Here is a 23,639-nt window from a genome sequence, read left to right as displayed (position 1 = left end):
TCGATTAATATTACAACACATCGTGAAGGTGTCACTTACCACATTACTTGCAAGTAATGAATTTTCCAATTATGAAATTCAATCTATTCATTTAACAAATTTTTCAAAAGAACGGTCCCCACACAATTTGCCTCAGTTTAAATCAGCCAGTACTTCCAGGTTTACTTTTTTGTGCACTGCGTCATCAAAAAAAAAAAAAAAAAAAAAAAAAAGGAGGATTATTTTTCCACCTTTGGATTTTTGAAATAGCTAAACACATGCTAGTCACTAGTAACAATTAATATAGTCATTAATATTATTGACACTTATTTTTTTTTCTCTGAATGTACGTTAAATAGAGTCGATTTGTCGAACATTCAATGCAAATGCATCCCATTCTTGTATATTAAATGGGGGGGGGGGGGGGGGATAAAGATCGATACATTTAATTGTAGACGACATCTTAGCATACAACAATTTTTAGCGCATTTCTGGTAATATAATTTAGATGAATTAAAAGGCTTGTTTGAAAAAATTTCCGTAACAAAGGCTGGTAAATAAATTTTGTCAGCTTTGAACATTGTTAATTTATAATTTAGATGTCTTCGTTTTATGACATAACGTATCCCACCCAGTTTCAATATAAAGAGATTCCTTAGAAGCAAAAATTTGTAGACCAATGACTATTCTTGCTGCAACCAATTGTACTTTTTTCTAATTTATTATAGGCAATAGAAGAACAACCTCCTCATACATCAGATTCATATACATATATATTCTAACTGAGGCCATTTAAACAATAAAATGTTTCCTTTGGTGATTCATTCGGGACATGAAGGTAGCGACATTGCAGAAGAAATACATAACCCGCATTAGCAGATTTCAGTCTGGCTGTTTCTATAGAGCTATGTATGAATTAACCATAAGTTTCCGTAAGAAATAGAGGAAATAGTACTTAATAGATGTAAATATATTTATAATGATGTGTACAATAGTGATAATGGTTTGCGTTTTAGTTTACACTTGAGGTTTTTCATTATTCCTCTCTTCTTTTTTTCTCATTAGCTACCGGTATAAGATTACATTGTATCTATATGCGTGTATATATTGTCCAGGCGAGATCCTCAGAAAAAAATGACACCTAATAATGCTTATTAAGAGAGGTTACAAATTCTAAGTTGCAGTCTTGAAATTTATGAGAGGGAGTATCTGTGTTATTTCTAGTTCTGAAATAAATTGTTTTAGTTTTGGAAAGATTAAACTTCAAAGTCACTTGTTGGACCAAGCTTCGAGATTTTAATGAGATTTGAAAGACCTTAATTAAGATTATATTCAATATCATTTACATTCATTGGTTGCAGAATGTTGAAGACATGTATCTAAAATTATTTTATAAGAAATAACATTGAACCCGACACAAGGCACAATTATGTATATTAAGAAATCTTGAATTCGTTAATCGTTACTGACTTCGCTTTGATACATATAAAAATATTTAAAAAAAAAAAAAAACAGTCGCTATAATATACTGAATAAAATCAATGATTTTATTCAGTATATTATAGTGACCGTTTTTTTTGATATGATATGTATCAAAGCAAAGTCAGTAAATCATTAAAAAATTATTTCTTATTATTAAATATCAATATAAATTATATGAATCATTATCCAGGCTATAGCGCTTTTTTCAGCTTTGTAGGTAGACCTGATTTGAAAGAGATGAATCTAATACTGCTTTTATGTCTGCTAGTAGTTACCGTTTCATTTTAATCTACGGGGCCCAAATTGTACAATATACAGGAATTAATTTAAACTGTGTTGTATCAGTTTAAAGGTATAAATGAAGGACATATTTGAGTTTTACAGATGCGTGCTATGTATCATGATGTTTGTAAAAATAAAACCTTTTTGACTTCAATGAACGTCACTGTCGTAAGAAATCCTTTATTTGAATGTTTTGTAAATTTAAACATAACACAACGTTTTCACAGCTGCACGTTGAGGAGCAACAACTATTGATACAGCCTACTACAATGTACATACATATCAAAATATACATATCAAAATCAGGGTGTTTTTTTCGTTATTTGCTACATGTATAAAGTATATAGTATCTCTCTTACTAAAATTGTTCTACGACATAATTATTTTGATCTGATTGATTCAATAAATACAATGATGCCTTTATCTATATGGTCCTTGTGAACATATTCGTTGATGTTAGACTCAAATGACCGAAGTTTAAGAGGCGTTGATCTAATGTTTATATTTTTTTCCGAGTCAGAAAAAATAGATGAATCGTTGTAACCTGATTGAGTTCAAATTTGTAATTTGCAGGAAAACTTTAACATAATCAGTTAAATGAAATAAGACTTTGATCAAGAACAGGATTACATAATATGAATGATATATTTATTCAAATTCATCTTATTCATGGTACAAGTTAATTTATGATACAAAAATATAAGCAGCATTTGATAATTTTGTAGAGAGTTGAAATGTTTATATAAATTCCAACACCTGTCATTAAAACACTGACTACCGTAATTTCGGGAATATCTATTAGGTTGATACTTCCCCCTGAAGCCTGGTCTTCGACCTATATTAAAGGGACTTGGACACGATTTGACTTAAAATTTTATTTTTCCATTTTCAATGTTTATACTGATAAATATAGAAGTTTATAATGCTATGTCAAAATTTGAAACTCAAGTATCAAGTTATAAGCAAGATACAGACTTTATAATTCTTTGTTTTGTAAACAAAGTTTGAATATTGTCATTTTTACATATTCGTTGTTTTGGTGTAAATTTCAATCAAATGTAACTTTCTTCTGTTGATATTTTAGAAGATATTGATTTGGTTTAAATAGTTTTTTATATGTCATTTTGTCTATGAAATGTTAATTCTTTACGTTACATATTTTGTAAACAACTATAAGACTCGAGCTTTGTTTACATAACTATCAATTCTTACCTCTGTATCTCGCTTGTAACTTGACTTTAACATTTAATATTTTGGTCAATTATTTTAAATGCACCAATAAACCATTTTATACATAAAAAAATAAAAATAAAATTTTTGATCTCAAATCGTGTCCAAGTCCCTTTAAGCGTCGACCTATATATATAATGTTTTTTTGGACATATTTGTGGAATCATTTGAATTGACCCTGTCAAAGATTCACACAATCATTGTGGACTTCTATAACATGTTTGTTACTACAATTTATGTACCACTGTTTTATGGATGATAGCACTATTAACAATGCAATAGCTATGATACAAAAGTATCAATGAGCAGGATATGCTAAGTAAATGTTATATAAATATCAATTACTTTTCGAGTACAAAAAAAAAACAACATCTAGAAAAAAAGCACAAAATTAGTACACCATTATTACACAACTCTTTTAACAAGTCAATGAAATAACCCCTCCTCTTCCATGATCTCGTTACGAATGTATGTTAGAAGATAACCCAATTTGTTTTTCCCTCGCCAGGTAAGGCGACAGTGAGCTTTCTCGTTTTTGCCCCCCAGTCCAATACCCCACAGTCGATCTCTGGGTGAAGCTTCAACCAAGATGCGAGGAAACGTTGTGATCAACTTCATCTTCAAGTGTTCGTTTTCTGTAAACTGATTGAGAAAAAGAGTAAAGAAAATATGTAAACTTTTGATCTCAATACTCTTGATCATGATCTCTCGAAATTTAATCAAGATCTTATCTTGAAAACTTTAAAGGGTACCTGCAGTCCAGCCGATGTGAAACATATGTTAAAGAGTTTATTTACCAAAATCTAATGCAAAAAACCGCATCGAAATCGGTGCAAAAATAACGGAGTTACGCCTCTTCAAAGTGGCTATTTTTACCTGCTTTGGGAAATCTAATCAAGAGAAAACAGAATTAGGCGATAACGAGGCTTCAGCGGAAGTGACGTCACGAGGTCAACAGGAGGGAAATTTCCTTTCAAAGCTATACAAATTAAATTCGTTTTTTCAGCCAAAATGATTGATATAGGTCTGATGTTTTGACTTATCTTGTTATTTTAAGTATTGTAGATCTAGAAATTTGTATCCGTTATTATTTTATTACAATCGGATTTCTTTTAAAAGGATTTAAAAATGTGTTATTCTCGTCGCCTTTTTACCGATGAATACGATATCTTAAAACGCTTACACAGGCAAATTCATGTTCATTATTCATTTTTTGATTACATAATATCCTTTCACACACGAGTGATCCGAGACAATGACACAGGTAAACAGGTAAACTAACGAAGCCACTGCTCCAGACACACGTGTATCTGGGGTATGTATACACAAGGTACACGAGTCTGGTGAACGAAGAGAGGGTTTCATACCTCTAGGCGGGTAAATTGATTTGTGTATAATTAGCTACTCAATTGTTTAAAGATAAAACAGAGAAATAAATTAGACTGTGTTTAATCAAGCATTCGTCAGCTAAAACATGTGTATAGTCCGCCAATCAGTGATCAAAGAATCATGCATGATACTGTTAAATAGTAAATCTAATGTTCGAAGTAAATGCCTTTATTGTTACTTATCTAATCACTTCATAATGACTAAATTTATAATTCAGCAATTGAAACCTTTTTTATGTGATCAAGTAATTATTTCGGAAGTAATTACGTTGTTCTTTATAATTTCTTATTTAATAAAGTGCAACGTTCTTTCGAGCGCTATGGTCAGCAATTAAACGCTTTATATCTCCGTATAGCTTAAATTGTAATACTGACAACGAATCATTATGAAATCTGAATAAACTGGAACATTTTGACAAAGGATGTAAATAAATGTAAAATTAAATTCCATTATCGTATTTTTAAAAGAATACGAGACAGACTTAATCATGCAGCCATCTTGGACTTTCGCCTTGATCCGTTTATAATCCCGTGTTTGTTTGTTAAAGAATGCATACTGTTTTGATTGTTATTGGTCCGATATCAATATCATTGAATAATCGGGCGACATCATTTGTAATTTTATGCCTTATACGAGGAATAGACCCCGAGTTACCTTTTACGAAATATCATAATGTATTATCAATATTATTAATCAGTTAATAATGTCACTGAGAAATCATTCGAAAGAATGACAATATTAACAAAATATGTTTCTTATAACAATAATGCTTTGATTAATTGTCATTTTGCTACATATGGTGTGCATTTATATGTAAAATGTGTTACACATTTGACGAAATTCATGAAGCAAACAATTGTCCGAATTCGGCATTTTTGTTCGATAAAATACGGGTTAAGCTCAAACAACAGTATAATTAGTCTTCCAGGGTTGATAAGGAAATAAAACAACAGAAAAAAATGTTCATATATCAATAAAACAATGTAAGAAAACGAACAGTTTTCATACGATATTCCTGTTTCTCATACAGCGGCGTTGACCCCGTGACGTCACAGTTCATCTCGCGCCAAATCGGCTTGATTCAAAACTCGTTCAGGTGTGAAATCGGGTTTTCCCCAAATATCTCGAAAACTACTTATGCGATCGCTGTAAAATTTTCAGGATGATGTTTTTACACATAGATCTCCATTATATCAAAAATTGACCGGCACTGCAGGTACCCTTTAATATGAGGAGTATAATTAGGCTAGACTTATCGTAAATCTTGACAACCGAAAAAAAAGAAGGATAATGGTTTTATCTAACTTTGCAAAAAAGGTTTGGGGGGGGGGGGGGGGGGGGGGGGGGTTGTGGACCTAAGCTTTACATGCAATATTGTTCGAAAAATGAACAAGGTCAACAGCTGGTATTTTTTTCATGTTTTGTCAAAATTAAAATCCAAGTAATATACACATATCTGATATCTAAACAGCTGATCTGCAAAATAAACAGGTCATTGTATCTTGAAAACTGTAGGAGGAGTTATCTGAACAAATGGGGTACTCTATGTGTGCAATATTATGCCAAAGAATGACTAAGTTCAACAGATGGTTTTTTTTGGTAAAAATTATCAAAAACCAAGCAGTAAGCATATCTCTGATACATGTATAATTGATCTGCCAAATAAACAACTTCTTATCTTGAAAACTAGGAGAAATTATCCAGACAAAAGGGGTATCTTTTTGGCAGCAGCCCACCCACCTTTTTACCATTTCAATAACCATATTTTTTTTGGATTTTTCCTATGAAAAACCCAGTTAGAATTGAATGGAGTTGAAAATGCATGTACTTATACATAACTATCTTGTTTGAATTATATAAATTGGATCAGTCTATGTCATAAAATATTGATGGTGGAATATATCGCATTTAAAGATCAAAGTCCACTTGACTTTAATGGAACATATCTCAATTAGAAAATTATGACCATCACCTTAGCTTTGAGTCCTCTCTTCATAATTTTGTCACATTCTGCACCCCAAACATGAGGATCAAAATTCTGGACTTTCCTCCCCAATCTCTTCATTTGCAGTGGAACTTTTGCCTTCATTATCTCTGCAGCATGGAACCAATCCTGAAACAACACTAGGGCAAAAGAGAGCTCTGTTAAATACAATGTACCGGTAATATAGTTTAAATGAATAGTTAAAAAATATTCTCATGTTCTTGAAACTGGATTGCAGTCTCCATCAGACTGAAGGAAATAGTGATATAGAGATCCATGGAGTTACTCGGTGACGGTGAACATACAAACGCTGAATGTGTAAAATAAGATGTTAAAACATACTGGTCTCTTCCATTTTTAATAAAGATTCATGGATAGTCCTTAATTGCAAAACATTTCTATAACTCTATTAAATAGACTAAGAGGTTTTAGTATAGACTTAGTCTATGTTATTGTGTCTTTGATTTTCATTCCTAATTTTATTAAGGCTGGAACAATTATTTCATCTGTTGACTGACTGTATTCAATAAAATATATATGTTTAAACTAAAAAATTTCTATAATTATGAATTATAAAATTCTCATTCTTAAAAATGTTAATGATTCGATACTAAAAACATTTTTAAAAAGGGCCCTATGTGCACAAGAGGATCATAAAATCAAAACCTAAGACACTAATTATTAGTATTTTTCTCAAATGTAATGAATTTACAGCCTTGCAGTTTTGCAAGTCATTAATTTGAAAATAAAAGCTTTCTTTACAATGCTGTGGACTGCAAATTGCAGTCATTAATCTTACTTGCTTTTTGATGCATCATGAATTGTTCGCTGCATGTGTATGTCTCCCCATTCACTGTAAATCGAGCAGGATGGAAGTTGCTGAAGGGATCATCTTTACCAAAAAAGAAATGGAAGTTTTCCCTTTTATCCAACTTATAGTCTTGCTTCAGAAGTTTTAAACTATCCTCCTTTCTCAAAGAATCTGAATATTCTGCATCATTCGGCTCATCAAAGAGAATAGGAGAAATTCTTGTTTTCTTTTCATCATCTTTCTTTTGTGGAGTTACTCTTTTAAAAAATTTTGTTATATTGTTTTTATTTTTTTGTGTTTGTGATGTCTTCTTAACTGCTGTACTTTCTGAGCTATTGTTTCCATGAGATTCGATTACTTTCTTTTTCCCTGGACTTTTACTCTCAGAGCGATGTTTGTCTCTTGACCTTACTCTTCTTTCTCTGGAATGGGTTCCTGATTTTTCATCTGAATGCTTCCCTGATCTTTCTTTTGAACTTTCCTTTGATCTGTTTCTCTTATGTTTCGATGGTGTGTCACTTGAATCTTCTCTTGATCTGTCTCTTGATCTTGATCTTGACTTTCTCCTTGATCTGTTTTTTGAATTTTCCTCTGATTTTTCTTTTGAACTTTCCTTTGATCTGTTTCTATGCTGTTTCCTTGGTGTGTCTTTTGCATCTTCTCTTGATCTGTCTCTTGATCTTGATCTTGACTTTCTGTCTTTTGAATGTCCCCCTGATTTTTCTTCTGAACTTTCCTTTGATCCATTTTTTGGACGTTTCCTTGGTGTGACATTTGGATCTTCCGTTAGTCGTTTTTTTGGAGTCTCATTTGATCCATCTGTCCTGGTCTTCCAATCATTTGGGGATTTTCCCTTTTTGCTAGAACCTTTGTTATGCTGCTCCATTCCTTCATCATCTGATTCTGAATTTTTTTTAACATTTGTTTTTCTGTAACTTCGACTTTTCTTGGGAGTTGCATATCTTGATTCCATGAGCTCACTTTTATCTGCTGAATTTATATCTTTAGGTTTTGAACTTTTCTCTGAACTTTCTAGTGGTTGCTGTTCCTTGTCATTCATACTATCTAAGGGAGTTGCTGCCCTTAAGTTTTCAGACAGGAGCTCGGCAGTGTCACTCTGAGCTGATTCAGTTATCATAGAATCTGCCATCTGTACTATTATTTCTAATAATCAAAATTCTGAAAAATTAAATTGCAAGAGTTTACTTGTTATTTTAAATTTGGCTGATAAAAACGTTTTTTAACTTATAGGGCCTGAAATATTCACTTATACTCATGATTTCATATCCAAACAGTTTTTTGTGAGCTATAGCTATACAGTATTACCTAGTACTAATATTATACATATTTGTCATTCTTTTAATTAATTTTGAATCAATTTATATTCACAGAATCAAGACCACTATTCACATATATCTGCATATGTTTATGTGCAACAAAACTGTGGGTGGTCAAAAAGTCAGACAAATCATGTTGATTTCAAATTTAAGAGCCATGGCTGAGTGGTCAGCATTGAACTAGAGAGGCCTATGTGACATTGCTGATTGACACAACTATACCCAAAGTCCAAGCTCCAAGTCCAAGCTCCTGTTAAAATGGTTCTATATTAAGATGCATGGTCACACTGGTTAAATTGCTCCATGCAGATAGCCCAGTTGGTACCTGACTAGAGATTCAGGGGCACTGGGTTAAAATCCTGATCCCAGTTGGTACCGGACTAGAGATTCAGGGGCACTGGGTTAAAATTCTGATCTGGTTTGTCATTATTCCTCCCTTACCATTACATTTGGTGCTGTGTCACCTTCCCTGAACTGAAAGGTTCATTAACTCCCACCAGGGGCCAGGGGAAAGAACATGGGATGTTAATCTTTGAAGGTGAAGATCAGTTGGGTGGTTGGGGAGTTGGGGCAGGGGATGTGATGGTCATTGATAATCATTGCTGGCACCAGAATCTAAGTTGGTAGAGCACCTGACTAGAGATTTAGGGGGGACCAAATTCAAATCCTCGTCTGTTCTGCCTTTATTTCTCCCATCCCGTTAGAGAAAAATGATTTGTGCATTGGTGTGTATATACATATAATTTATTTATGGAGTTTTATATATATATAATTTATCATAACTGTTACAGTTACTTGATTCAAAGGGTCGGATCAAGTCGAGTTGCCAGGCATGGATCGACATCAGATCAACAAGATGCAGTTAGCGTTAGTTGGATCTGATGAGCCATGCCTGGTAACGAGACAAGATCCGGCTCTTTGGATCAAGTTACTGTTACAATGATAAATTTATTATATGCCCTTGTCCATTAAAAAGTTTTAATGGGATATATATTGTGTGACATTTACTTATACAACTATGCTTTTATAAAACAAACTCTTTTAAAATGCGCTAACTGTACAGACATTTATTAATGTACGTACTACGTTAACAGTTTCAAAGAGTGGTGATACGAAATTGGAAACGCACAGTATAGAATCCGGAAAATCAGATAACACTCTGTAAAATTTACGGTATCACTTGATGGGTATATACCGAAATAAAGTCCACCAGGGACACATACATGTCCCTGATACGTATACAAGAAAATAATCAAGATAAACATCATTTCCAAAACATTAGATACAATCTAACTGACACAACCGTTTCTCAAAAATTTCTTAAATCTAACAAATAACGTTAAAGCAAAAAATAATTTACAGTCTGATATTGGCAGATCCAACAAATAAAATTAACATTGCGAAGCTGCTGCGAAGTATTCATCATTTATAAGTATATATTCTTATTATACAATCAAACTGTCAAATTATACCTATTTTTTCTGTAGAATTGACAGAAAAGTAATTCATACAACCATTGGTGTTAAACAGGCGCAGATCCATTAATCCAATATATCCAATATATTGCGAATCTGTTGTGAAATAGTCACGGTTCTATATATAGAATTTATGACGATACAAGATATTCATATTTTACATATTTAAGGTTATATTGTACCTATTTTTCAGGAGAATTTTCTTTAAGCTGACCAAAATTCTGTGCAAAGTGTGCGCTCTGTGACGTCGTAGCAGGTGGTTTCCACGAGAACAAAACGAAAGTAAACAGGAAAATCAAGCAAGTTCAACAAGAACCCAACTCGGTAAGTTTTGTTAATCGTTTAACCCTAGAATATCAAATTTAACAGACAGGTAACCGAAAATAAATAATTAGAGCCTGATCAAAGGCTTGGGAAGCCACAAGAAGGAAGAAAGAATTTGTTTACAGTGAGTAACAGAGCGATAATTACTTTCGCTTTCGATTTTACTCCCGCATACACAATATGCGATAATCAAAATTTACCTAATCAACTTACTCCTCAGCTTCCAGCATTTTTATCACTACATGTACGTATGCATGTTTATGTTGTAGAAATGGATGAACAAGATCATGAATCAAGTACTTCTCAAGACTTGTTGAAAGACTTGGAACAATTGAAAATGGATAATGATATTAACAAATTCGATGAACTAACGGTTTTAAAGGCGCCTACAGCTAAACATACCAGTAACAGCATTGATGATAATGAAATGGAAGAATCAGAAGGAGTGGGATATATTAAAGATCAGCCAAAGAAGCCTCATACAGAAGGAAGTGACCTTTATTTGCCAGAGGGAAACAGCAATAAAAACCTACAACAGGAAGATAATGTTCACGTCGACCCCAAAAATTTCAGTGAAACTAAACTGGAGGAAAATGAAGTATATAATCCGAAAAAAGCTGAAGAACAGGAAAAAGACAATGTACATAATAAAGAGGGAGACATTCTTCAAGAGCTTAATATGGAAGACGGTGAACACAGGGATGTACACGAAGAAAATAAAGGAGCATCAGGGATAAGTGAAGAAAATTGGCACGTCCCACCATCTTACAGTGACGTCAGACAGGACTCAGAAGCAGTGTTGCAACAAAAATTAGAAGGGATAGAGGGAAAAGAAGATGAGAAAGTTGAGAAGGACAAGAGATTAATGGATGATAAAGTTCAATGGAGATCTCAGAGCAGAGAAAATAATAGGAAACCAGAAAATGTGGGGCATTGGAAACCCAGATCAGGTAGACAAAGACCAGGACTTGATAGGCCGTATGGTGGACATGAAAGGCAGTCCCATGATAGGAAAGACAGAGAAAGGAGACAGCATACACAAAATCATTGGGTAGAATATAAGCCTGATCAGGAAAGGTACAGTGCAGCACAACATGAAAGAGAGAAGCCAAAGGGGGATAGAAAACATAAAAATGAAGAAAAGAAATTTAGGGACAGTGGTTTACCTGATGAGAGACACAAATATGAATACTTTTGGAGGAATAGATCCGTCTTTAGTCAGTGGTATCCATGTGAATTTGAGGTTGATGGGAAAAATTATAGTTGTACAGAACAGTACATGATGCACCAGAAAGCAGGTATGAGTTTCTTTAATATACCCTATATGTATTCATTATGTAGTTGTAAACAGTTTTTTTTAATTTTCTATTTTCTGTACATGCTGTCAAACTTACTTATGAACATATAAAAACTTAAAATTTAATCATGTTAATTGGGGAGATTCCAATACATGTACAAATCCTTGACTGTCTATAAATTTCAAGTTCACAATGAACTTTGACATAACAATTTGAAGCAAGTCAATGTATTTTATAAATTATGTATTTTATAGGAATTTTTTAAACTTAGAAATATTATATAGCCCTCTCTCTCTCTCTCTCTCTCTCTCTCTCTCTCAAAATTTCTTTGATGAAAGTTGATAACTGTCAAAATATCACATTGACAATGATGTAATTAAGGTATGTGTATTTCTTGCTGCGCTCGCCACAATGGTAGCACTGTAAAACATATTACTTTTGATCAAATGTTTGAGAAGGAATCTATAATTGAACAAATTAATATACAAACTTGTACAAGTACATTTAGTAAGATGCATACGCAAATAATACCCTTTTCAAGATAAAAGAAATGGAATCTATTGAACATATTAATATACAAACTTGTACAGGTGCAAATGTACATTTAGTAAGATGTATATACGCAAATAATACACTTTTCAAAATAAATGAAATGGCCCAATAGATCGAGAAAAAAAACCATGACTCGCCCTGCTTCAGCAAATAAGTTTCTCCAGTATATATTCCAGCTGTATGAATATTTGTTATATTCAGAAGTATATTCTCACTATATTATTACTTATTAGGTTAGTTACTGACTCACTACGGAAATATATTGGGTTGATCAATTTCATAGATGGCGAGGTGAAGCCGATTTTAAATGTTTTCTCCCTTTCCTCTGCAGAGATTTGAGCAAATTTCGACGCTGCCATTTTGTTCTGCTCCAGACAAAACAATGTGACGTCAATATTCTAAGGGCAACTACTCTAATTTTAAAGAATTTCAAAGGGCAACTACTCCAAATACTTTAAGAACTTTTAATACGGCATGCAGTTTATGTATAAAAAACTATAAAATGTCGAAATGAGTAAGCGAAGCGTCGACCAATGACGGCCATATTGCCTAATATTATTTCTCACAGAACAAATATAGAGATATATGAGGCAATCAAGTGCTATGTTAAAACCAATGAAAATGTGACATTTCAGTCCAAGGGAAAACAATATTACTTATTAGGTTTGTTACTGACTCACTACAGAAATACATGGGGTTGATCAATCTCATAGATGGCGAGGCAAAGCCGAGCCGTTTATGAGATTGATCAACCCCATATATTTCTGTAGTGAGTCAGTAACAAACCTAATAAGTGTTTTGTTTTCCCGAGGACTATCAAGTGACACATTTATTCACAAAAGCGATGATCTACGCAAACCCATTTATACAAGTTCCCTAACATCTAGTCCAATTTAACTCATTTAAACTCTTCAAAATATTAACCTTACCTTTTAAATACTCTTTAAAAATCTTCGCTTCACTAATGTTTTCTTACAATGTTTTGTTGCTATTCAATTTTAAACGTTTTTTCCCTTTCCTCTGCAGAGATTTGAGCAAATTTCGATGCTGCCATTTTGTTCTGCTCCAGACACAACAATGTGACGTTAATATTCAAAGGGCAACTACTCTAATTTTAAAGAATTTCAAAGGGCAACTACTCTAAATATTTTAAGAACTTACGGAACACGGTTTCTGTGTTAAATAATATGAAATGTCGAAATGAGTAGGCGAAGTGGCGGCCAATGACGGCCATATTGCCTAGTATTAATTCTCACCGAACTAACATGGAGATATATGAGGCAATCACGTGCTATGTTTAAACCAATGAAAGTGTGGCATTTCTGTCCGAGGGAAAACAAAACTCTATATATTAAACAAATAGTCAATAATTGTAATATTAGCTCGTCCAAAAAATATTGACCTGTAAATTTTTTTTTTAATATTGACCGGCTAGGAATAATATCTAGAGAGCATTCCCTATATTTCAATTAATCGCCTCTGATTTGTTGATTGGTTAACGGTAACGTAAATAACTCTTCGCGACTCCAGAACAAGGTGACGTCATAATTAGCAATCAGTCAAGGCAAGTGAACAACAAACGCAATGCGACGGTTTGCTATCATAACGGGTATATGGATTTGCGAATTATTGTGAAGTGAAATCAGGTAAAACATCTTTAGCTTAGTTCCTACGGACGATGGAATATCAACAGTGACCTTTTGATGCCGACGATATTTTGGAAATGATCTTTGCGCAAAATTGAATTCTATGTTGAGCCGAGAAAATTACGGCGAACTGTTTTCAAATCCTTTCTTGATTTTTGGTTTGTTTCTTCATATAACAAAACAAATAATGACTGCGTTTTCGGGCAACATTGATTATATTAGCCCCCAAGGGACGAATATATTGCCCAACGCGAAGCTCACTGTTATATCCCATATATCATTTTCATTAATTGTGAATTAATAGTTAACACGATAAACATGTGTTGGGTTATTATCTTTTTTACAAAAAATATTGATGTTTCTTGTTCCCATTGTCTGCAATGTTTTGGAGAAAGCAACTTTCAAAGTAAGATATGCCTGATATGCCTAGGTATGATGTCAGGCTAATGAAAAGCTTTGTGAGTTTGACACATTAGGTCTGATCACATGCATGACCAACCAACTTCATATCACAATGAAGTTTTTAGGTCACCTGAGTCACCAATTGCAATTGGTCTTCGTCCTTTACTGTGCGTTGTTTGTCGTTCGTGAATAATTTTACATTTTTAACTCTTAAAACTACATGGCCAATTGTTACCAAAATTAATTTTTGAAGCACCTCTAGGATAAAAGGAATCTAAGGTATGATAAATGACCCTACCACCCTTGAGGCCTCATGGGAGGGGTCAAATATGCAAAAAGGGCCAAGTTCTCAAAAATCTTATTCTTTAATCCCACTTATTCCCATTTGGGGAAAAATGCTTAGTAATAATGTCAATTGTGAAAATTGTGATATTCATGACCTCTGGGTCAGGGGTTCAGAGCCAAGGGTGGGGCCAATATTGCCATACTGTTAAAATGTATTATACCTTGGAATATCTTTTTCTCTACTCTGATATATAAATTTGAGATAAAGCAATTGCATGGTTCAAATGTCCATGAAGCCCTTTACCAAAATTGTGAAATACATGGCCCCTGGGTCAGGGTTCAGGCCCTAGGGTAGGGCCAATATGGCCATATAGTGAAAATGTATTAAATCTTAGAAAATCTTCTTCTTTACTCCCATATAACTACAAGTAATTGCATGATTCTGATGTCCATGAAGTCCTCTTACCTAAATGAATCAGAGGTTCAGGCCCTAGGGCGAGGCTATTATGTCCATATAGTGAAAATGTATTAAATCTTAAAAAATCTTTTCCACTTCCACAGTTGTGGGAGATAAACTGAATGCATGGTTATGATATTCATGAAGTCCTCTACTGGTACCTAAATTGTAAAATTCATGACCCTCGGGACAGGGATTCAGACCTTATATTTTCTTCTGTATTAATCACAGTCATGGGAGATAAGCTAATTGCATTGTTGTTATTTTGTTTATAATGTCCTGTTCTTGAATTATGAAATTCACTGCCCCGGATGGGGCAGATGTTGAGACTGTATGTGGGCCTCTTGTTGTAAACCGTAATGGTACAGTGAATGTATTTCTTATGTAATAAAGAATACAACTAGAGGAATGTTTGTCATGTCACTTTCAAAATTACATGAGTATTTTTAGAATCTATTTTGCAGTATTAATGAAAGATATGGAGAGGGCAGATATAATCATGGCACTAGATGACCCGCGTGAGATGAAGCAGCAAGGACGATATGTTAAGAACTTTGACCAAAAATTTTGGGATAAATGTTGTCAGAATGTTGTTGAAAGAGGAAACATGGAAAAGGTATCTAACGAGAAATACTTGCAGTCTTACCTTTATTGAAAATATTACCAGTAAATAACAAAATTAGTACAGAACTTACATATTTGTGTTTTATTAGTTTTATTATCAATTCAATGCTAAGATTAAAATGGACTGTAGTTGAAGGAACTAAATGATTTGTGCAAATAAGTACATTTGTATTTGGTGTTTTAGTAACAGGTTGTTTGTTTTCTTTTGTTAATTAAGCCTTGGTGAGGGGAAAACACACGATCGGGATGAAAATCTTAGCTGTACATTGCAATTTTTAATGAAGACATGTGTAATAATTTCATCAGTAAAATTTCTTTTTGTTGATGAACATATATTCTCTTATTTTTCAAAGTTTTCGCAAAATGAAGAGTTGAAGGAACAGTTGCTTAGAACATTTCCTAGAACACTGGTAGAAGCTAGCCCAATGGACAGAATCTGGGGTATAGGATTGGCCGAGGAAGACCACAGGGCCTGGAATAAAAAGACATGGAGGGGGCAAAATCGGCTCGGAGAGGTTTTAACGAGAGTGAGAAACAATATAATGGAGGGCCAAAAAATGGGTAGAATGGGAGGAAAAGGACCAATCAAAGAAACTGTGAATGAAGGGGAGCAAAAAGTGGGTAAACAAGGAGTAAAAGATCCAGTCAGAGAAAGAACTAAAATGGAGGAACAAGAAAAGGGTAGAATGGAGAAAGGAGGTCCAGTCAAAGAAACAATGAATAAGGGAGAGCAAAAAGTAGGAAGCCAAGAAGGAAGGAAGGGGAAAAAAAGTCCAGTCAAAGGAAGAGCTTCAGAGAATTGCAAATCCACCCCTGTCTGATGTAAAAGTATGAGAGATATGTATTTTGTGATACATATACTGTTTACTACATGGGTGTACAGAAAATGTTCATTCTTTTTAGGACTCCCTTTTACTGGTCAGGTCTGTCTTGAAAAGTTTTGTAGGACTTTAAAAAGGTGTTCATAAGATGTCTTGGTTTTTTTTTTTTATAAACCAGGAAATTTGTGATTTTTCAAGAATTGTCCCCAATCTTTTTGTCTAAATTGGCTTAGTTATAAAGCTGAACTGGTGCTGAAAATCTAGCATGATATTCGTATGTTTGTCTGTGTTGAGCTAGCTATCATGTACATCTGTTGTTCCTAATTATACAGTTATCAATTTCGATTGTCATGTCTTAAACTGTGATTAATCTGTAATAATATATCATTCCATGCTTTTATTATTAGGAAAACTTAATTTCAATAAGTATTAACTCCAAAATTTATTCTGTAGTTACATACATGTATATAATTTGTCAAATTTTATCATGAAGAATTGTGCTACGAACACAATTTAATTATATTTTTTATAAGTTACTATAGTTCTGCAATTCTTTGTTTTCTTTTTCTTTATTTGAAAAGGTGTGTTGTTTTTTTTGTTTATTTATTTTTGACCAATTTTATGAGCTTAAATATCTTATTGAAGTCATCTTTACTTTTTTGATTTTTTTTTCAAGTACATGTACATATTTCACGATATTTGTTATAATTTAATAATAAATTCGCTGAAATAAATTTTTTTACAAAGACTTTTACACAGATTTACAATCTGTTATATTTTCATTGGTATTGGATAAGAAAGATAAATTTATATACATTTAAATCATTTTTCATTTTTTGACCTCCATTTTATCTAGTCTTTTACCAAATTTGAATATGTGATGCATCTTGAAATATTGATGCACTCCACAGGTTTGGATGCTGAATCATAGCCACAGGTTTCTGATGCTGGATGGGATTAAGATTTTTGGAGAAGGTTACATGTTTATGTAGATAATAGTACTTACTTTCATGGTTGATTTTACAATGTATTTGAATCACAGATACATGAGTGATATTGATTATCTATAGACGCTTAGGCAAGTTGAAAATTTTAGAACAAGTCAAACTGTTTAAGGGTCTTGGGTACAAAATGAAGTAATTCTGTTCATACCTACTCAGACTTAAACAGTAAATAGAAACAACTTTTAGGTACAGAGCTTGATTTTGATTATCTTGATGCTAGAGCAGGTGTAAGTTTTAATTTTGAATAGCTATAAAATGTAGGTTTGAATGTTGGAAAAATGCTGTTAAGACTAACTTTCATAGGTCATGTAGCTGGATATGAAACACAAGGAATGCTTCAGATACAGAGGTTCGAAGTTAAAATGTCAAAAAATTTTGTCAGTATGAAAGTGTTTTTGCTTACAATTGATCAAGAAATTCCATTAGTTAATAATTGAATTAGTGTTTTTATTCACATGTTTGTCATTTTTTGATAAATGTGTATAATAAAGAAACTCTTGGAAAACTATAATACCTTGCTAAAATGAGTTAAATTTTAAAAGCGGAACATAAACGCTACAGCAAAAAAGTTATATGCATTCTGAAGATTTGGACAATGTTATTTATCCTTTAAATATATTTACACATATTTAATTATTCTAGACAAATACGATTGTGTTTAATAAAAGAATAAGGAATCATTCTTTAAGTATTATGAGGTGATAATTTTGGTCAGGGAAATATCAAATCCAATTCAGCCCGATAGGCTTAATGATACATTAATTTTGATTATGTCCAGACCAAAATTATTACGTACCTCATGATATTCAAAGAAAGATTCCTTATAACTTATATTTATATAATTTTCGGCTATTGTAAACTTAGATATTAAAATATTAATTATGCAAACCTCGCTTGTACCCCAACAACTATGGTGCACTGTTTTGATATCTTTGAGGTATTTTCTGATATTTAAAAAGATCATTTTCTGATATTATTAATTCGTTTTTGATATCAGACATTTTTTGATATCAGAAAATGATATTTTTTTTATATCAGAAAATGATTTTTAGCTCACCGAGACGAAGTCAGGGGGAGCTTATGCTATACCCTCGGCGTCGGTGTCGGCGTCGGCGTCCGGACCTGGTTAAAGTTTTTGTTGCAGGTCCTGTATCTTAGCTATTACTTGTCCTATCTTCACCAAACTTGCATGGATGATGCATCTGGACCTACTTATGGACTTGAAAGACTTGTATGCTGTATCTGAGTCCTAAATTTCAGATGCTGGAGGAGGTTAAGGTTGTTGGACCAGGTTAAAGTTTTTGTTGCAGGTGCCCTTTGATAGCAATATCTAAGTTTCTGCAGGTCCGTACTTCAACAAACTTGCATGGATGGTGTGTCTTATGATACTGATGCACCAGACAGGCTGGAGTGCTGAATCTGAGCGATAGGTTTCGGATGCTGGAGGAGGTTAAGGTTTTTGGAGCAGGTTAAAGTTTTTGTTGCAGGTGCCCTTTGATAGCAATATCTAAGTTACTGCAGGTCCGTACTTCAACAAACTTGCATGGATGGTGTGTCTTATGATACTGATGCACCAGACAGGCTGGAGTGCTGAATCTGAGCTATAGGTTGCGGATGCTGGAGGAAGTTAAGGTTTTTGGAGCAGGTTAAAGTTTTTGTTGCAGGTGCCCGTTGATAGCAATATTTAAGTTACTGCTGGTCCGTACTTCACCAAACTTGCATTGATGGTGTGTCTTATGATACCAATGCACCAGGCAGGCTTGGGTGCTGAATCTGAGCTATAGGTTTCAGATGCTGAAGGAGGTTAAGTTTTTGAAACAGGTGCCCTCTGATGATTATATCTTAGTTATTACTTGTCCTAACTTCACCAGACTTCCATGGATGGTGCATCTTATGATACTGATGCACCTGACAGGTTTGAATGCTGAGTCTGAGCCATAGGTTTCAGATGCTGGATATGGTTAAGTTTTTTGGAACAGGTCACATGTTTAATAGATCATAGTACTATTTCAAACTTGCATAGTTGATTAAACTGTAGTATGAATGAATCACAGAGAAAGCTTCAGATGCAGAGCTTGATCTCCATTATCAAGGATGCTAAAAAATATATTATTAGAGGTCCTAACTTCACCAAACTTGAATGGATGGTGTGTCTTATGATACAAATGCACCTGACAGGCATGGATGTTGAATCTGAGCCATTGGTTGCAGATGCTGGAGCAGGTTAAGGTTTTAATTGCTAGTGCCCTCTGATGATGATATCTTAGTTATTACTGGTCTGAACTTCACCAAACTTGCATGGAGATGCGTCTTATGTATACTGATGCACCTGACAGGCTGGAGTGCTGAATCTGAGCCATATAGGTTTCGGATGCTGGATGAGGTTTAGTTTTTTTGGAACAGGTCACATGTTTTATAGATGATAGTTTGCATAGTTGATTAACTATATTATAAATGAAACGCAGAGGTTGCTTCAGATGCAGAGCCTGATCTCCATTATCAAGGATGCTAAAGAAATCTTCTACCTCACTCAAACCTGCTCGATAGATAGATGTGTTTGTTGATAAATGATATAACATGATTCCTATGATATAGTATTGTTTGGTATGAAACAATATTGTTTAATATGACACAATATAATATCATATGTAATACTATGAAAAGTTACATGATACGATATGATATTGTATCAATTTTTTTTATATTTTATGTTATGATATTGTATCATGATATCATTATGTATAGTATTGTATATTATGATACAATATTGTATAATATTATATTGTATTATTAATTTATTATTTTATCACATGATACTATTACATAAGATATTGCAAAATATAATATTGTATTCTATGATACAATATTGTATATTCTATAATATTGTATCATACGATATTGTATAATATGATATTGGTTTATAATATGATATATTATCACATCACATGAAATTGTATTGTGTGATATTGTAAAACATATTATTTGTATCATATGATACAATATGTATAAAATAATATTGTATTATATAATATTTTACTTTATCACATAATATTGTATCATTTGATATGATACAATGTTGTATCAAATTATAATGTATCATATGATACAATATCATATTATATATTAATAATGATACCATGTCATACAATATCATACTATATTATACAATATAATATCATATGTTTCAATGTTATGATGTGTTATGTAATATGATATTGTAATATAATACTATATTGTTTTATATATAATGATATTGTATTATTTGATCAAATACAATACCGTATAGCACAATACAATGTCATATCATACGTTACTATATCATATCTCATCATTGTTTATTATAGTATTTTATTGTATTATATATGTTGTAAATATGATAGGATGCAATATTTAATGTTATATTATTGTATTGATTAACAAATGAACATATGATTATCATACAATTTTTTAACAGATGATATATGATATTGTGTTAAAACAGAATCCATGAATATCCAAGATTATAAAGTATGATTTTCATTTAATATGATAAAGGTGGTCTCTTAAAGGTGAAGTCTCATAAGGGTGATGTCTCGTCTCGGTGAGCTTTGTAATCTGTGATTACCTATGTTTTGATATCAGAAATTCTACTGAATTTTTGATATCAAATTTAAGAATTATATATTTTCTGATATCAGAAATTCAAATAAAGTGGCGAATAATTTTCGTATATTTAATGAATACTCCCGTGACCCAAAATTAGATTGCTGAACTTCAGAGCCCAATTTGCATTTTAATATTTGTAGTTTTTAATTTGAAGATTTAATAAATGTAAAAATTTAATAATTCTGGTCTTATATATTGAAAGCACTAACTGTACACCTTTATATTTTGCGATGCCACCATTTCTCGTAGGATCGTCTCTATATTCAATGTGAATCGCAAAGAAAGCAGTGCTAATCATTGTAAATGTAAACGAACTTGCCAAAATGAAACCAGGTTTAAAATCATTCTTAGCAGGCATCTACATGTTTGAAACACAATTTCTTACGAATTACTGAAGTTGCCTCACTCTAGGAGCATTCATTAAGTTGATAGTAATTTTATGTAGGTCTTATTTTCTGATATCAAATAATCGATTTTGTGATATCAGAAAATACAAATGATTTTTTGATATTAAAAAGGATTTTATCAAATCAAAAATTCGATTTTTTATATCAAAAAATGGTTTTCTGACAAAAGAAAATAGATTTTTTTAATAACAAGAATGATTTTTTTTGATATCCAGAATGATTTTTGATATCAATAATTCGAATTATTGATATCTAATATTTATTTTTTGATATCAGAAAATACCTAAAAAATATTAAAATGTCGCCTCATAAACAGCACGTCATTTGAATTTATTGGACTCTATATCACAGACAAAGACACAGGAAAATGTAAATATTACAAAATAAGAACCATTGATTGACAGTCAAATCAATGTCATTTTGTACACGTTTCTTAAAGATTATTTAAACTGGTCTCGAGCCAAATATGATTAACGTATACTTTGTGTACGATACACTTTCTAACATAGTGACGTCGTATGTCTAATGTTTGAAGCCTAGAAAGGTAGGCAAAGCGAAACGAAATTAATTTTATTTTGATTAGTGGTTGTTTAAACATTTTTCATTTGATTATAAGTGTACATTAAGTATGATTGCTCTACAAAGAACATTATTCAACAGAAACGTTTTCACTGGCCGAGATATTTTAGAGTGACCGTTTGATAAACATAAATTGAATTTACTTTCGTTTTCTCATTCACTTCCTTACCAAGTTTCTTTGATTAATTTTGTTTTGCTTACAGTCGCACAAATCAAGTAATTATACTATTGGATCATTTTTATTGCCTAGGGGCAATTTTTGTGGATTGTCAGTTTTTCGAAGGTTCGATGGGATGCAAGTTTGTTGATAATTAATGGATAATGACCGTCCTTCTTAAATTGTTGAAGGTGAACCACGAAAATAGAGACTCAAAGAATATATACATGAAACCACGCATTTTATGTAATATATGTGGTTCATTCGTTGTAGATGATTTTCTGGACAAATCGATTTTCTAAATCTTGGAATGACATCAGGTTTTCAATTGTAGAAGTACCTTGGATAGATACACTGATTGAAGTATAAATGGGCGAATATTTTTTTACTCTTCATCTATGAAGTATACTGTACCATGATACGATATTTTTGTACTTTGATGTGCTTGTTATGAAACAATAAGATATTAACACTTGCATTTAAAATTTGTATTGATGTTACACCAACTGTTAGTTAAAATTGGTAAATTAATGTCACACCAACTACTTGTTAAAATGCACACACGAGGAGTCATGCCCAAATTTGATGATTTAAAATATGTAGGATAAAGTGCGGCTAGTTTTCAAACAGTATTCAGTATATACAACAAAATACGTTTAGAAGTTGTTATTTATCAAGACCATTATTTTGTTAAATATAAGGATATTAAAAAAATCAATCAATGACTACATTTTTAATCTCCGTTTCAGCAAATTAAAAGTTTAAATGTTGCTATCAAAATAAATCGTGCCGTTAAATTATAAATAATGTGTACTATATAAAGACAATAACCTTAATATCTACATCTCGATAGTTAAAATCTACGTATTTCAAACCTTATTTTAAGAAAATATTAGGCGCCTCTAAGAACCAGAGTTTTATAGAGCTTTTTAAACTATATTTTTTCCACAGAAAAGGAATAATCCACACACTTGGCGTAATGATAAGTACAAAGAAGGTATGCATGATGACATTGTAAAATTTTTACAAGAAAGGAAAAGATGGAAGGCAAAAATTATAATTTTGAACGGGAGAAATGTATAGGAAGAGGAACTTTCGGCAAAGTATATTTGTGCTTTGACAAGAAAGAACAACAAAAAAAGGTAACGTAACTTGACCAGTAAAATAGTTATAAATGAATTGAAATGATTGATTGAAGGAATGAAAAAAAATACGGTTTTTTTTTTGGGGGGGGGGGGGGGTAGGGGGTTCTGCTGAATTGATAACCACTTGCTGTATTTGGGACTTTTTGTGGGGGTTAATTTTTTGCAGGAAATACTGACTTTTGCTGTGAACAGCTTACCGTACTTTACACTGACAACGTACATACAAAATATGTGTATCAAGATTTATTTACATCTACAAAGTATTATTCCCTCTATTTCTTAATTACGAAAACTTATAGTTAGTTCATAGCTCTATAAGTTCAT

The 23,639-nt window shown here is 32.5% G+C and overlaps 2 protein-coding genes across 5 annotated transcripts in view; one reads left to right on the top strand and one right to left on the bottom strand.

Moving 5' to 3' along the window:
* Positions 1-2,374: 2,374 nt before the first annotated feature.
* LOC128166909 (splicing regulatory glutamine/lysine-rich protein 1-like) overlaps positions 2,375-23,639 on the bottom strand; it is a 75,082-nt gene continuing 53,817 nt past the window's right edge. For 2 of the 4 annotated variants that reach the window (XM_052832366.1, XM_052832367.1), the window contains exons 2-4: positions 7,146-8,336; positions 6,335-6,486; positions 2,375-3,615 (exon numbers count right to left, since the gene is read on the bottom strand). In XM_052832366.1, the coding sequence (XP_052688326.1) occupies positions 3,400-3,615; positions 6,335-6,486; positions 7,146-8,307 (1,530 nt within the window). In that variant the 5' untranslated portion in view covers positions 8,308-8,336 and the 3' untranslated portion in view covers positions 2,375-3,399. Of the gene's footprint in view, positions 3,616-6,334; positions 6,487-7,145; positions 8,337-9,966; positions 10,050-10,151; positions 10,293-23,639 lie in introns of those variants that run through there. The other 2 variants (XM_052832364.1, XM_052832365.1) reach the window with 2 other exon arrangements.
* The window catches only part of LOC128165915 (uncharacterized), a 41,987-nt gene continuing 28,891 nt past the window's right edge, over positions 10,544-23,639 (top strand). Inside the window, exons 1-4 of the mRNA XM_052830857.1 lie at positions 10,544-11,591; positions 15,398-15,549; positions 15,911-16,372; positions 23,184-23,312. Of these exons, the coding sequence (XP_052686817.1) occupies positions 10,544-11,591; positions 15,398-15,549; positions 15,911-16,372; positions 23,184-23,312 (1,791 nt within the window). The remainder of the gene's footprint in view (positions 11,592-15,397; positions 15,550-15,910; positions 16,373-23,183; positions 23,313-23,639) is intronic.

The sequence above is a fragment of the Crassostrea angulata genome, chromosome 10 (assembly GCF_025612915.1).
Source record: "Crassostrea angulata isolate pt1a10 chromosome 10, ASM2561291v2, whole genome shotgun sequence".
In the NCBI taxonomy this organism is placed as follows: Eukaryota; Metazoa; Mollusca; class Bivalvia; order Ostreida; family Ostreidae; genus Magallana; species Magallana angulata.
This window is presented reverse-complemented; position numbering and strand designations above follow the sequence as displayed.